This window comes from Pelodiscus sinensis, chromosome 1 (genome assembly GCF_049634645.1).
Source record: "Pelodiscus sinensis isolate JC-2024 chromosome 1, ASM4963464v1, whole genome shotgun sequence".
Lineage (NCBI taxonomy): Eukaryota > Metazoa > Chordata > Testudines > Trionychidae > Pelodiscus > Pelodiscus sinensis.
Window position 1 is genome coordinate 144,504,844 of NC_134711.1, and position 16,431 is coordinate 144,521,274.

The 16,431-nt window shown below is 50.2% G+C and overlaps 1 protein-coding gene across 2 annotated transcripts in view; it reads left to right on the forward strand.

Annotated features, from left to right (window-relative positions):
- The window catches only part of IGSF11 (immunoglobulin superfamily member 11), a 136,805-nt gene extending 120,768 nt beyond the window's left edge, over positions 1-16,037 (forward strand). For both annotated transcript variants that reach the window (XM_075905949.1, XM_075905954.1), the window contains 6 exons: positions 6,383-6,546; positions 9,551-9,758; positions 10,726-10,881; positions 12,052-12,174; positions 12,412-12,562; positions 13,537-16,037. In XM_075905949.1, coding sequence (XP_075762064.1) covers positions 6,383-6,546; positions 9,551-9,758; positions 10,726-10,881; positions 12,052-12,174; positions 12,412-12,562; positions 13,537-13,984 — 1,250 coding nt within the window. In that variant the 3' untranslated portion in view covers positions 13,985-16,037. The remainder of the gene's footprint in view (positions 1-6,382; positions 6,547-9,550; positions 9,759-10,725; positions 10,882-12,051; positions 12,175-12,411; positions 12,563-13,536) is intronic.
- The last annotated feature ends 394 nt before the right edge of the window (positions 16,038-16,431 follow it).

The window sequence follows — 16,431 nt, forward strand, 5'->3', positions numbered from 1 at the left end:
TGCCCTATCGCCTGAGCCACCCTCCCTTCAGAGGGTCCCTTATCCCATGTTGGCTGTCTGGTCACTCCCTGGGGGGACTGGATTCAAGCCCAAACAGGCTTATTTCTGCCCTTGTTTACAGACCTGAGCGATGCACTGCCATCAGGGAACTCTCCGCTGGGAGTGAGGGTATTGGAAGGGACTGGATGGGTCTGTGGCTGGGAGCGGGGAAGGAGCTGTGTCAGCAGTGTGACGCGCTGAGACACACGTGCCCAGGCACTAACAGGATAGGAGCCCTGCAAGTGCTACAGACCAGCCTGAAGGAGAGATGCTTTCCTTGGATGTACAGTAGCCCGTTGGGTCAGCACTCTTTGTGTCAGACTTTCCTATGGCACCTGCCTAAGCTGCGTGCCCCCCAATAAGGGATCAAATGTGCTAGCAGGTGCAGCTCCCATGGATATCTCTGCACCCGCACCTGCCTTGCTCCTTCCAGACACTCTCTGAACCGTGGTTGTGGGCCCTGGGCCTTCTTCCATTTTGCTAGCGATCCCATGTCTTAATGGTTGTCTTCACTGGCAGCCTGCCCATTTGGGCTTGTGCCTATGAATGTGATATGCCGGTTGCTGGCGTGTTCCATTATGACCAAATGTGGGCCTGTCCCCCACTCCTCTGTCTGGCTGAGCAAAGACTTCACGGGCTGTTTGGTCACCCCATAGGACTGAGATACGCTGGACCTGTCAGGATTTGGATCCAACTCCATGTACTTCCTCGGCACTCTGGACTCACAAAGGGGCCTTAGTCATACCCGAGCTGCTGGGCAAGTTGTGCTTTTAGTTTGGCCGTGGCTAAGCTGGCAGCCTAGATACAATATTGATCGCACCCCTTCTCATAGGCGGTGTGTAATCAGTGCTCAGCCTCCTGCATGTCAAGTCCAAGCTCTCATGTGGCTACAGCAGCTCTTGGGATGCTGTGTCTGTTCTGGACATGCGCCAACCAGTTTGCTGGTAGCCTCTCGCTATTCCTGACACAGCTAGCCACCCTTGCTGTGGTCTTGGTGATCCTCAGGGAGCAGAAATCACCCTCTTTCTCTGGCACTCAGGAACACCTGTCATTCCTCCGACTGACGGGATGGCTACATGGCAATGCTCTTGCTCCTTCGTAGGCCAGAAGGGATTAGCAGCAGGGACACTGTCCCTCTTGTGTCTTGGCCGTCCTTTCTGTATCAATGTCATTAGCACTTGGAACTGTGAGTCTCCTCTAGTGGCTTCTTAAATGGATGCTCTGCTAGCAGGTCTGCAGCCAAAGCACTCTCTGCATATATCACTCTCCCCTCTCTGTGTATGATTCTCCCGTTCTTGGAGAGGGACCTACTGTAGCCTGGCATTAAACCCGTCTCCTATGCCAGCACTGGCAGGGCTGTGTGGGGAGCCCAGGGCTGGAATAGCAGGGGGTTGCAGGGCAGGACTGAGGGGCACTGGCAGGGCTGTGTGGGGAGCCCAGGGCTGGAATAGCAGGGGGTTGCAGGGCAGGACTGAGGGGCACTGGCAGAGCTGTGTGGGGAGCCCAGGGCTGGAATAGCATAGGTGGGAGCCAGCGTTCCCTGTAAGCTCTGCGCTTGTGTGGCTGCCTAACAGCGATTCAGCTGATTAGCAGAGTGCCCTCAGCCGGGTATTTTGTTTCTGCTGTTGGTGCACACTGGCACATAACATTTATTCCAAACATGGATGGAAAAGATTAGAGGGGACATTGGTGGGAGCCAAGGTTCCCACTAAGGGCAGCAGAGCTCTGCAGCTGCTTAATCAGCCCTGCCCAGCCAGAGGCTCAGGGCTCCGTGGACGGAGCTGATTAAGCAGCTGCAGGGCTGTGCAACCTTAGAGGGAACCTTGGTAGGAGCTGCAGCTTGGTAGTGAGGAACGTTGGCTGAGCTTTGTGGGAAAACAAGGATCCCAGCCCCATCCCTCCTTTCAAGCAGGTATCTTCCCTGTGGCAGCTTGTATAAGTCAGCCCATGTCTGTGCTGCCAAAACTGGCATATTGTTCCCTTGGGTTACCAGCTTACATGTTAATGTTAGTTAACTCATAGTTCTGGATGGCACTATAAACACATAGAAACTTTAGTTCAGCTGCTCTCCTCCCCTCCCTAGCAAACATTATAGATTTTCATTGAACTGCTGCACTTTTGTACTCCACACAGGGTTCCAAGAAATGGACCTTCATTACAGCGTATGCAGGATAGGGGGCTGGCAATGCAGGCAAGGCAAGGCAGAGCCTGGGCAGAAGGGACGAGGCAGGGCTGGGCTTTCACCCGCTGCCCATGTTACTCAGGAGTCCATTGGCCTGCATCAGACCTAGTTCCAGCCAGTTGCAGGTCCTGGTGGGGACATCTGCCAGGTCTCTTAAAGACGTGCTTTACGATAGTCCCTGAGGTGTGTGTAGGTGCCCATGTGTCTGTCTGGCCTTATTTGCACCTGTTTGTCTGGGAGCAAGGAAGAGGCAGATGCTAGAAGTCTGTTTGCTCCTGCATATGGATCTCTAGCCAAGACTGGTAGGCTCAGAAACAAGTGGAGCCTGAGGTCAGGTGTGGGGCTAGAGCCACGTGGCAAGAAAGTTGTGCTTTGGCCCCATACATGCTAAAGAAGGTTGCTGACGATGGTACTTGGAAAGCTGAGGGGATCCCATCCGAGATGAAATCAAAACGATCCAGTTCTAACAGTTATTTTACTAACCAGGTCCAACAAATACAAGGGCTTGATAATACCCAAACAGCAATTTCTAAATCTCAAGGAGTGTGTAACTGAAACATCGATCTGCCATTTGGTTCCCTTAGAAGTAGGTGATGTAGAAATGGAACATTTATTCTAATTACTGCACCCCGGTGCTTCAGGCCCAAAGTATAAACCAAGGCATAGCCTTCTGGGCACAGCTGGCGACTGGAGTCACCTGTCAATTACACCAGTTTGTACCAATCTAACTCCAAGAGCCTTGGGAACAGCCAGTGTGCACCTATGAGCGTTGAAGTCCAAAGCTAAGCGAGGCTACTGCTGTCCCCAGAATTGATTCCAGATGATTGTTGCTTACAGGAGAGAGGTGGTTGCCTCTGACAGGTAGTTTAAGCTTGCTGAATGCTTGGAGGTGCTCATTTAATAAAGGGGAGGGGGGCATTAACACAGCTTTCACTGAGTTCTCTGTTGTTTTATGTGCTGATTTGTAATTTGCTTTGTAAGGTGGGGATTTTTGAAGGAGCCTAAGGGGGTTTGCCCTAATGGGGCACCTAATTTATTCAGGCTGCTTTGAAAACCCAAGCCTTAAAATTTAGGTTAAGTGCAAAACCTACAATCCCCCTGGTCAGGCAATGGGCCAAATTAATGCCAAGATGGGAACAAGACACTTGCAATGCCTGGGCTTTTAACATTTAAACTTGTAACTCTTCACATTATAGTAGTGGGAGTTTTTTGGTGCACGTCTGCATATGTATTTGTATATCTGCATGTGTGTATCGGCACATCTGGCTGCATTGGGGCTTCTGCATTAGTGTGTCTGCAGGTGCCTTTGTGTTGGTGTGTCGATGTGTGTCTGCAGATGGCAGGGATGTGTCCATGTAGATAATTATAAGAATTTTTATTTGTCTGAGATATAAATAAAAGGAATTTAGGATAAAATGAGAAGCCTGAAAACAGCATTTGGTCTTCGCTGCTTCCTCTTTGCATTCGACTGTCTCCCTGGCAATGAAGTCACTTTGTAGTAATAACTCCCTGGTGCTGTATGTATGCACGTCTCTGTGTTTACATTGGTGTAGGGTAACTCTATGCACTGCACACACAGTCCCCTGCTCCCTTGTCACCTTTGTTAAGTTTGATTGTCAGAAGGAGTTGTATGTATTTTCCCCAGCTGTAGCCCTGCAGGTGCCACTTAGCCTGGCAGAATGAATCTTTGTCTTTTATTTGCCTCCTGCATCATGGGCATTCAGGGCCAAAGAGCAGCTGACAGCATTGCAACACTCCGGGCGCCGGCAGCTCCGGAAATGTGGGGCAAGGTGGCAAAGTGAGAGTGGCATGTGGAGCAGCTCAGCGAGGAGGGCGGGAATCAGGCAGTGCACTGAATTCATATACTGCACATCCAGATGCAGAGAGGTACCCTAGGCAAGAGAATGCGTTTGGATCTCTGGTATTCCCTAGTGCCGTCTTCTAAAATCACACCATGCACTCATGGACTGTGTCCTGGACTAGCAGGTTGTGGTGCACTTCAGAATTGTGGTTCCTTGGTAGAGTGGTTGGGGACTGGAATACCAGAGAGGTGGGGGCTGCTGGGCAGGAGTGAGGGGCACTGGCAGGGCTGTGTGGGGAGCCCAGGGCTGGGATAACGGGGTTGCAGAACAGGAGTGAGGGGCACTGGCAGAGCTGTGTGGGGAGCCCAGAGCTGGGATAGCAGGGGGGCTGCAGGACAGGGGTGAAGGGCACTGGCAGAGCTGTGAGGAGACCCCAAGGCTGGAATAGCAGGAGCTGCAGAACAGGAGTGAGGAGAATTGGCAGAGCTGTGTAGGACAATCAATGGCAGGGTTAACAAGAATCCTGATTCCTCCTACAGAGCAGGTATCTGTTTCATGGCTGCTTTGGTAACTTTTATGTCTACACTGCTAAAACAGACATATTCTTAGCTCAGGTTAGCTAACCCAGGTTAGTTAACTTGGGTTAAAAGAGTAGTGAAGTTCTGGCAATTTAACTTTTAACACTAATTATTAGCAGCTTGAGGAAAACTCTCCAGGGCAGCCTGGGGTTGAACTTGAGCTGGCAATCGGAGTTCAAACTTGGTTCTCATGTCTTTGACGGTGTTTGAACCTGGGGTAGCACATCTTCTTTGCAGTGTAGATGTACTCTTAGCATGCGGTGGTTGCTTTGCTTTCCATTTGGATGGTCATTATTCCAAGTCCGGCTCACATTCAGAGCTGAAGGAATAAGCCCCATGTTCTTTTTTTTGTGACTCTCACAAACCAACTGGGAAATTCTTAAATATGTTCTTTATTCAAAATTATTTTCACATTCCAAAAGGAAAGAATTATGCATGTAAGAATGATTTTAGTATTTTTACTAGTCTACAGGTTTATGATGATGCACTTGGCTTCAAATATTAACAGTTGTGCTATGCTAGTTGGTTACATAACACATGATGTTCTTTCATTTCCCTGATTGGATGACTTATGTAACTAATCCTGCAGCACAAATGTCAAGGTTTCCAACAACCATTTCTGTTGGCGAATACTCAGGTGTAGAATCCCCTTTTCCTGTGTAGTTTTGTCAGCGGGGTTGAGTGCTTGCCAGTCTGCTGACGGTGAACTTGGAAGAGTTGTGAATATGACTGAATCCATATTCTGTTCCACATATTTGTGGACAGCTTTTCCTTTCTATTTGCTAGGCTCGTAAGGATTGCCTCATCATACTACCCTGGGCATCACTGCCTCCCAGCAGAAGGGTGAGAGCACATGTCACCAATGGCTGGGTTCTTTAGACTCTTAAAAAGGGGGAAATGTATCTTTGCTCTGTGTTGCGCCAGTTGAAACTTCAAGGTAGCTTATGGGATTAGTGCTAAGTAAATTGTGTCACTACGGTCCAGTCTGGGTGAAACAGAGCATGCAACCATGATATTAGGGTAATGGATGCAATCTCCTGGCCTGCGTAAATAGAAGGGACCATTCTTGGCTATTGGCATTATGGCTAATACTATCTGGCCATCCCTGAGCAATAAGTTTGCTTGTTGCCTCGGTGTTGCGAAGAGAGGGTGAATGCCTGAGGGGAGGTCGTGCCTGCTAGCTCCTACCTAGCTCTGTTCTTTCAGCGTCGGGAGCCATTATAATCACATTTCAAAGCATTAACATTTCTTTCCACGTGCAAAAACTTTCCTGTTCATACTGAATTTTGTTGAGAAAAAATGAAGGGCTAACTGCATGTCTCCTTTATCATGAAGTTATTTCTCTCTCTCTCTCCCATCGCCCCCTGGTTCAAACTTTTTGTGGTTGGTTTCCCTTTTGGGCAGCATCAGAGCTGCCAACTATCTCACTGGGAGGTGGGTTTTCAAATGCCACTCCTCATCTCTAGGACAGCTTAGCTTCTCTTTCAGATTTTCCCCTGTTTTCAGATGGGCCCCATTATTTTCAAAGGGACAGAAACCAGAATGTCCTCAGTTAAGATGGCTGCCATTTCAGCTTTGGCTTTTGCAACGGCTCCATTTTGCAAAGCACTGAGGGAACCACGTCACCTTGTTAGGCCTGTGGTGGCTGGAAAGGGACTGCTGTCTCCATCTCAGGGTTAGTGCCATGCCACACTCATGTACAGTGCTGTGTGAAAGGGTTGTCAGTGCAAGAGTGCTAGAAAGAGGGTGAATGCTTGAATTTTGTGTCCCTTTCTTTACAGGTCTGGTGAGCCCCCTCGAGGTGTCAGTGAGCTCGGGGAGTATCCAAGTTGCTCGGGGACAGACAGCAATCCTGCCCTGCACTTTCACCACTAGCGCTGCCCTCACTAACCTTAATGTCATCTGGATGGTCATTCCCCTCTCCAATGCCAACCAGCCGGAACAGGTACCAGTGTTCATTGGAACATGGAACTTTCTGCATCTTTCCCTTCCCTTGTCCTATCCATACCACTTGAGCAGGGGGGTGTATGACGGGTGTGGGTTGTCTGATGACCCTTCTGGATTCTAGTTCACAAAAACTGTGTAGCATCTAGTTGTCTGCATTAGCGTGCCCAGCCCTTGACTCAGGATAGGTGTCACTGAAGACAAGGCCTTCTTGTTGCCCCGGCTCTGGAAGGGCTCAGCAGTGGAGCAGCAGTGTGATGTAGCTCCAGATTGAGGATGTTTGACAGAACTCACTGTGCCTCGAGGGGCCATTCCATTTAGCTGTGTTGCCTTCTATGACCAATATTGACTCTTTCCTTTAATATCATTTTATCTCCAGTTGCCATCCAATTGTCCCTGCCATCCAATGTGCCCTGTGTTCCTTCCTCACACCTTGTTTCTAATTCTTTCCCACTGCCTCATTCAGCAGCCCTCTTGTATCCCGTCTCCTTAGTTGTTCTGGTTTGACTTGTACACTGGGCAGGTGTGCGGTGTGCCGTGAGCGGTTGTGTGTTCTAGGTATTCTATAGATAGGATGGGGCACTGAGAGGATGGTCCTGTGATGTGGGGACTTGGAGGTGGCTCTGGAGGATCTGGAAGCAGTTGGAGACTGAAGCTGAAAGGAAGATTGATCCTTTTGCACTGGGGTTCTGGAATATTTCCATTCTGCAGAGCACTTCTTAGGAGTCAGATGTTCTCACGGGCCCACCTGCTCTCCTAACACCCCACTGCTTGTTGCTTGTGAGGTTTTGTTCTGACGGGCACCAGGAGGGCCTCAAGATGTGTGTGGAGGCCCAGAGACCATAGTCTGAGGACCACTGGGCCCTATGCTCAGACTGCTACGAAACCTTAGAAAACATTGTTTGGAAATTCACTTGTCCCAGATCAGCTTAGGCACTAGATGTTCAGTTATGAATTCTGGAATCCAACAGTGAAAAGTGTCTGGTTTTCACCTGTGCATGTTGTTGTACCACCTGTGTAAGTAGTCTCTTATTTCCTGGTGGTGAGCAGTGTTCCTTCTAAGATTTTCCATACATGAGCAGAGAGAGTTTCATCTTGTGCACCAGTATTAAATTCATGTGCGCTTGTGCGGATATGTGCCACTGTGGCAGGCACCCAAGTTATTAACAAATATAATATTTATAAAACGTTATGGAAGGAAGACTATTAAGATTCATGAAAATGGAGCTCCAGTACTTTACATGAAAATATAATGCCCAGAAATATTCCAGTATGTGCCAGACTAGACAGATAACCTTTTCTCCTTGTAAAACCAAGCCTAAAATAAACTGTCAGATAAGATCTGAACCCCGTTTCCACTGCCCTATGTCAGTCAAGCCCTTCATATTGATAATATGAAGAAAATGAGATAGGGAGAAAGTTGGCATGCAGTGAGGGCACAAATTAGACAAGAATAAGTTAAAAATGGAAAGTGTAGAAAAGGGGGAAATAAATAAGGGGAAAATGGAAGTGAGAAGATGAGAGAACAAAAACCAGAGTTAGAAAAAGAGGATGAAGTAGGATAAGAGAGTCAGGAAAAAGGGAAACAAAAAATTATTAGAAAAATTACACCAAAAATGATGTATGTCGCAGGGGAAGGAAAGATGGAAAGGAAAGAAAGTTGAAACCGGAGGGGTTCTGAGCCAGGGTGACGGAGCACTTGGGAAGAGAAGGTCTCTTGACGGAGTATTGGAAGTAAATATTAGCTCTTCGAGGTTCACATAGGGATAAATACTATTTTCACAGTCCACCCAAATCGCTTCTCTGGACTCCCCCTTTCTGTTTCAATTAACCTTCAAACACTGCAGGGTTGGGACGGGGAAAAGAGCAACAGGGGGAAGCCTCCTACCTGCAGCCCCATCAGTTACTTTGGACCCTGCCTGTGTCATTAACAATCAGCAGCAAGGTCTGTTCCGGGCGGGGGGCGGGGGAGAAGGGGGAAGGGAGGAGCAGGTGGAGGCAAGTCCGGCACTGCTGGTGGCTGTGTCATGCGTACAGTGGAGGTGCAAGGGCGGGATCCTGGAGCAGCAGACTAATAACTCCAGTTCTCTCCCCCTCCCCCCCATTACCCTCTTCCTTTTCCCAAACCAAACCACCCATGCACTCACCCGCCACTCTCAGCCGCTAGGGCACCTTCCTGCCACCACTCCTGGCCCCCTTTGCGGGAGAACCGTGCAATGGTTGAAGCTCAGGGCTGCTGCTGGAGCTGGAACAGGGGCTGTGAGGAGGCTGCCCCAGCAGGGAAAGCCTTATGGCACCCTGGCTCCAGCCGTGCCACCCACCACATAGCCCCACCTACCGCCAGAGCAGGAATGCACCACACCACTCACCTTCCAGCAGGAAAGCGAGTGCTGTGGCACAGCCCTGGGAAGGAGATGGGCAGGCATAGAATGGTTTGTGCGCGGCCGCGCAGGCGCACACCTTAGAGGGTGGTGAGGTTAATTGTGAGGAACTGAACAGGCACCTGCAAATTGTGCTAAGGCATCTCCACCGAGGGGAGAGCTAAAGTGACGGTGGCTGCGCCCCGCTCCTCAGTACCTGTTTCCAACAAAACACTCAGGCTTGTCTCTTGGAAACAGCTATGGAGAGTCACTAGTACAGAATCCATCCCTCCTGGTGGATTCTGACCATCAGATGAGGAGGAGGTGGATACTCCAGATCCAGCCATAGAAATAAACTTAGAAATCTGGCACATGGTTCTCTCTTCTCCGTGGCAATCGGAGTGTGTTACTGACACACAGCCTCTGCCTCTGAGGCCACTACTGACTTCCTGCTTTATCACAGGACAGTCCCCCTTTAGAGGGACTCTGCTATCAGGCACAGCCACATGGGAGCTACTGTCAATTTGGTTTCACTGCAGTCCATTGGGCACTGGCCTTTTCTGATTTGCCCCTCATGGTAATATACACTTTGCTTCTTCACACCAGCCAGTACAGAGAGATGTCTGATCCTTCTTTCTTTTCTAGGTGATTCTCTACCAAGGGGGGCAGATCTTTGGTGGTGCACCCCAGTTCTATGGGCGAGTGGGGTTTGCAGGGACAATGCCAACCACCAGTGCCTCCATTTTCATCAACAACACCCAGCTGTCGGACACTGGCACGTATCAGTGTTTGGTCAACAACCTTCCAGACCGAGGCGGCAGGAATATTGGAGTCATTGGACTCACCGTCTTGGGTGCGTGTATTGGGGAGACAAGGGAGTTCTCTCTCTCTAGTAGGGGGTGCATGGAGAACAAGACAGTCTGGGGGCTTTGAGGTGTGACCTGGAAACACTGGGGGTAAGTCATAAGGGGGAGGTTGATGGCTCTACTGGGAAGTATGGGAGGATATCTTGTACATAAATAAATGGAGATTGTCTATCTCCTAGAACTGGAAGGGACCTTGAAAGGTCATGGAGTCCAGTCCCCTGCCTTCACAGCAGGACCAAGTACCATCCCTGACAAATTGTTGCCCCAAATGGCCTCTGCAAGGATTGAACTCACAATCCTGGGTTTAGCAGGCCAATGCTCAAACCACTGAGCTATCCCTACATATTGGGGGAATAAAGGACTTTTGGGGCTATGATATGAGGTGTTTTGGGAAATGTATTGAGGGAATGAGGGTGTTTTGGGAACAGATATATTAAAAGGGGTCATGATAGTAGCAACAGGAGGATGGATTGGACCTATGGTCCTCAACTCTAGGTTCTTTCCTTAAAAGTGGCCTGTATTGAGTCTTTGTAGTAGTTATAAACCCCCAATAATGCACTTGGCCTATGTACCATGACTGTTTCATGGAGGCAAATGTTTTCTTGTCCTCAGCCCATAACCAGCACACATGCTGTGGAGCAGGAGGATTTCATGAAAGGAGTTCTCTCGTTATTCCAGCCAGGGAACTGCAGATGGGTCAAATGCAAAGTGGCCATGACAAAGTCAGCAATGTGACACTTTTCTTTTTCACACCAGAGCCTTAGTTGGGATTTTGGTTCTGTTAGTATCTCTCTTTTATTGCCTTTCAGCTGCCCGCTGTAGACTACATTGGTGGCCCTGCTTTCCTGGACCTGGGGCCATGCTCACAGGCAGCTGGTGAGCAGCAGGAGCCCAGGTCATTTGTCAAATGGGCCTCCTGACATGCTGATTCTCTCCTCTCTGCTCTCCTTGCAGTCCCTCCGTCTGCTCCTCTCTGCGGAATTCAGGGGTCCCTGGATGTTGGCAGCGATATCACCCTGAGCTGCAACTCAGAAGAAGGCATCCCTCGGCCAACATACCTCTGGGAGAAGTTGGACAATGCCCCCCGGCTGCCCCCGACAGCCACACAAGGTGTCCACTCTGTTGTTTATCTTCCTCTTCCCCACGTGGCTAATGTGGCTTGGGTTTGTCTGCGCTGCCAGTAATGACACAATGTTGGGAGTATACCGAGTCCCTGCCATAGGCACTTGTTCCCTAAGAAGGCTCCCCGTGGAGAGTAAAAGGGTGACTTGGCAGCTGTAGTGTCTTGGTTGCCCTCTGGTGGCCATTTTCCACTATTGTGTTTCTTCATATAGGAAATGCCTCTTGGGCTACAACTGCTCACCAACAATAACAAGAAGATGGTCACGGGTCGCTATTGATTTGGGGGGGGCTCCCAGATTAACACACCTACCAAAGCAAACTCAAAGAGCCAATGGCTAGAAAGTGGGGAAAGGTAGCCTGAGGGTTACGCAAAGAATCAGGCAACCTCTTGGCTGTGTAGTCTTACCCCTATGCCCCAGTGTGGTGTTGAGGAGTGTTGTATTGCTGGAGGAGCTGTCTTCCAGATGTGAAATCAAGCCAAGTTCTGACATTTTCTGTTCTGAAAAAAATCCATGGTACTGCTCATCAGACACAGAAGTCAGTCTTGATGTTATGGACAAATAGCAGCCTGTGTACTTCTAGTCTTCTACCTTAACATACTCCACAGTTTCATTTAGTATGGAATCCTTTGATTTCTGTATAATACAGCAGTGAGAGGTATTAGCAGAGCTGTGTGGGCAGCCTGTGGCTAGAATACCGTGAGGGTGGGGAGGACTGCAAGTCGGGAGTGAGGGGCATTGGCACTGGCTGTGTGCAGAGCCCAGGAATGGAACAGCAGAGGAGGCTGCAGGGCAGGATTGAATTCATGGGGAGAACTATGTGGTGAAAGTTGCACATTCTTTGCTTGTATGTTGCCTGGCTCTCTTCTCTTGCACCATATCAGCTCAAAGCCTTAAGGGACAAAAGTTAATCTACAAAAAGAAAAAGGAAACATCTCCTGTAAGATCATTAAAACCTAATCTTGTGTGTGTGTGTGCGTGTGTGTGCATGCATGAGCGTGTGTGTGTTTGCATGCGTGTGTTTCCATCTTAAATAAATTAGGAAATAACCTCATCTCTTAAGCGTCTCACACCAGAATTCTCTATTTGCTGGATTGGCCTTTTCATGGTTTTCTGAGAGAGTTATGTACAAATCCTTCTTTTTCCCCGGTTTGTCTAGACCAAGTCCAGGGCACGGTCACCCTCCGGAATATCAGCACTGGTTCCTCAGGTCTTTACCAGTGCGTGGCTTCTAATGCCATTGGAACCAGCACCTGCCTCCTGGACCTGCAAGTCATTGCACGTAAGTACATCCCACTGAGAGGTTTGGACTTGCAGTTGAACTTTGCTCTGGTAACCAGTGTCACCATGTATACCCTGAATCATCACACCTCTGTTGTCTAGCACCATAGTACCCACAACTGTAGAGATGGAGACCCATCTGGGCAACCACATTCTTCCCTACCTCAAGTCATTAGAGTTCCAGGTTGCACCCACATTCTGATTTCTTCCTTCCTTCATTGTTCCATGTCCCCCACAGCTCATCCCCGGAGTGTCGGCCTGATTGCTGGAACTGTTGCCACGGGTGCCGTCGTGCTCGTTGTTTGCATTGTCTTGGTGGCCGTGGCACTGGTTTACTGGAAGAACAAACACAAGGAGGAAGAAGAGGAGGAGATTCCCAATGAGATAAGGTTGGGCTCAGGGCAGACAGATGGTCCCAGCTGGCTCCGAGTGGTCTTAGCTCCTCTCCCCCCACATCCTGCTGATCCCATTGATGTTCACTGAGGCTGACAAGAGCACCTGCATCCATAAAATGGAGGCAAATGATGGAGATAGCAAATTTCTGGGTGGGTGGAAGAGGTCTGAGTTCTCGTAGGGATGTGCAGGGAGAGCTCTGCATACTCTGTCTTTACACTAGGGGGATGGGACAACAGTGGCTACGTGGGGACAGGGAGATCAGAACTAAAGGGCTGAATGTGGGTGTAGGACAAGGGAGGCATTCTATGCCATGGTCCCAAACAGCAATAGGGGAGGGCTCTGGGTAAATATAGGAGACACTTTGTCCAAGCTTACAGCCATGGTGTGTGTACACACACACACACACACACACACACACACACACACACACACACACACACCTGCTTCCCATGGGATTTTTGCCTCAGTGGCACGATATGAGCAGGCGGGACAATTAACAAAAACTAAGATGAGAGTCAGAACAGGGGATATGTGAACAGGCTGGGATGGTGTACTTGGTCACTGTGTGCGTCTCCAAGCACCGGTAATCACCACTACCACTAGAGATGTGTGAGCAACCAATTTTTTGGTAGGCTAGTCATTATGGAAAAAAAAATCCCACTTTGTTTCAGTCTCCCTCTATCTCACTCACAATTTTTTTTGATGTGCTAAAAAATTCAAATGATTCATTTTGGGTCAAACAAAACATTCCATTTTGGCTTTCAGCATTTTAAAAAGTGTTTCAGCATTTTAAATTAAAATAAAAAAATGTTGAAATGGGAATGCATTTCTGACTGAAAATGGAAAACAGAACCATTCATCTGCCTTCATTTACTTCTTCTAGCAGGTTCTAACTGCTCTGTGGAGGGAGGTGAGGGTTGCAAGTGGGTTCTAGGCAGGATTCTGATCTCCTACTCTCTCTCTCTAGGGAGGATGACCTACCACCGAAATGCTCAGCATCCACAAAAGCGTTCCATGGGGACGCATCCTCCTCGGAGAATGACACCCTCACCTCCTCCAACACTTACAACAGCCGTTACTGGAATGACCCTAAAGCCAATCACGCCACAGACTCCTTCACCCGCTTCAGCAACAACAATGACGTGCGCCAGCCCTTCTCCCGCTCTGGGAGCACCAACGCCCGCCCTGTCTATGCCAACGGAGGCCACCCATCCCCAGCTCCCCCCAAGACACTGGTGGTGACAGCCACCACTGCACCGTCCCCACAGGAGGTGGCCAGGAGCAATGGCTCAGTCAGCCGGAAACCCAGGCCTCAGCACACACGCTCCTATGCCGTGAGCCAGGCGACGCTGGAGCGGATAGGGGCTGTGCCTGTCATGGTGCCAGCCCAGAGCCGGGCAGGCTCCCTAGTGTAGAAAGTGAGAGAGGGCGTAAGAAAAGCAAGAAGCTATGGTACCAGATGGGGTGAAGACCTGGCCAAGAGACCTTCCTCTTCCTCTGTGAAACACGATGAAGGGGGAGAGCGCTTCTTCCTGGTGCAATACACTTTAGCCTACCAAGGCGATGGGCCTGCCCTTGCCACTCTGCCCTCGGGATCTCAGGGGTCTCCTCTGCACCAGCTGGATCTCACAGATGTGCCAAGACCACGGGAGGGGCGCCATGGGAACCAGGCCCAGGGATGCCTGTTTGTTCCTAATCCCTGCCTGTGGTGGGGCTTGGGGTTTTTGATTTCCGAAGGGTGGGCAAGCTGGGTGGGATTCACGAGGAGAGCTGGAAGGGGCAGAAGGAGGGGCCTTCCCAGAGAGGACATCGCTCTGCTGCTCAGGCCACCTCCGCCAGCCCTAGGACGGGTGACAGAATCGGAGAGGGGAGCGACGAGATGCTGGCCACTCCAGGCCAACTTCAAAGGGAGGAGGCAGAGACGGACCCACCAGCCAGAACAGAGTGGACGGGGCGGGGGATGGGCTCGGAAGGTCTTTTATTTATTTTTGTTTCCTTCTCTCCTCACACTGGACGGTTTCCTGCACTAGGTCTGGATGCTTCTGGAACCCCCTTCACCGTGTTAGAAACTGCTGCCGCCGGGGCCTCTTTCCCCTGGCAGCCGTGTGGAACGAGGCTGAGTTTCCTCAGAGGGGTCGCGGAATCGAGAGGGGGTGGGAAGCAGGTGACAGTTCCCGCAGGGCTGGCCCAACGCCCCCACGGCTGAAGAGCCGCACTGTTTCTGGGCATGCGGCTTGCCTTTCTCAACGGGCTGGGCCCAGCTTTGGCCTTTGCATGGCAGGTTCTCCCTACTGGGCTGTTTGGGGCTGGCCTGCATGGAGCCAGCATGGTGCTTGTTGAGCTGTGGGTGGGGGAACCCACTCGGAGGCACCACATTTACTCCTCTCTGCAGAATGCTGGGGTTGTCAGTGTCTGGTTTTAAATCCCGCTCTTCAGAAAGAGCAAAAGCGTGGGGGAGAGGGGCAGGCCCATGGGGCGGTGTTCCAGTTGTCTGCTGCTCTCCCTTGCCTCTTCCCTCCAGTCAGGGTGCTCGGGTCTCTGGGGCACCTCACACTGGCAGCTGTGCAGGGTGCTCTGTGGCCTCCATGCCACACCTGTGTACATACAGCCAGGTTTTTCTCTTGTGACTAAATAGCCTTAATCAAAGCTGAGGGTCCAAACCATTTGAAGGTCCTGCTGCTACAAGGGGGCTGGAGCCCAAGGGGCTGGATCCCGATGCCTCAAGGAGGGTGGCACCACAAACTGAGGTCCACGCCCACCTCCTTCATAATGCTGACACTGATATACCCCTCCCAACCCCACTAAAGCATCAGAGGCTCCCCCTTAGCACTAGGAAAGGGAGGCTACTATCCCCATCGCTGCTCCTGCATTTGGAGAGGGAGCTGTATAAATTAGCCACTCTCATCCTTGCATCCTCCCTTGCTTTCCTTTCCATATGGCACAGACGCTGCAGGGGCCATCTCTTTCGTGCTCTCGCAGCCACTGCTGGGAGTCTCCTGGACCCTGTGAGAGCACAGGCATTGCACTGAAGGCTGCCTGGGCTGCACTGGTTTTGACGCTTGGCTGAGATTTTTGTGCCTTCTTTGCTTAAAGAAAAACAAAAGCCAACCCACCCCATTGCTGCCCCGTCCTCCCCAGCTCTGTCCACAGACATTGCAAACATCCCCAGCACACCAGGTGCAGGGCTGTCTGGTTTACACACCGTTCACAGGGAGCAGTCTCCTGCTTGGAGGGGGAGAGTGGCTTTCAAAATCCTACGGTGGAAAAACAAAATCCCAACAAATTCTCTCTGCGTGTGCAACAACTCCGTGAGGTTTATAGGGATGCTGTCCCTGGGCAGCCCTGCTTTAGTGTTGGGGAAACTCTTTTGGTGACACCCTTCATGAGACTGTTCACTCCTCTCTTTGTTCTTTCTAATGGTCTAAAATTCAATAAAATTTTATTCATATAAAAAGGGAACATTGTTTTGCTGGCTTCTTTTGTTCGCCCTATTTCTGTTTGCCCTTGTTGAGGAAACTCTCCCCCAAAGGTGACTTGCCTTGGCCACGTGACAATTCTTGCCCCTTATTAGCTCATTAATGGGAACAAACATTTTGGGAAGGTTGTAAAATGGCTTCTGTTCCAACCTCCTATTTTGCTTGCTCATAGCTCTGACACATTCTCCCTTGGGATGTAAGTTACCAGGCCTGTGTGCTCCCTTTCTCGGCCCAAAGGTGAGTTTTAATTTCTTGCCGGTCTGAGGGAAATCGCTTTTGTTCTTTCTGAGGAGGGTTGATGGGCGGGAGGCGGGGGAGGGCATTTAAAACGTGTCACACCTTTTTCTCGCATGTATTGCAACACAGCTGAGCTTCATAACTTGAAA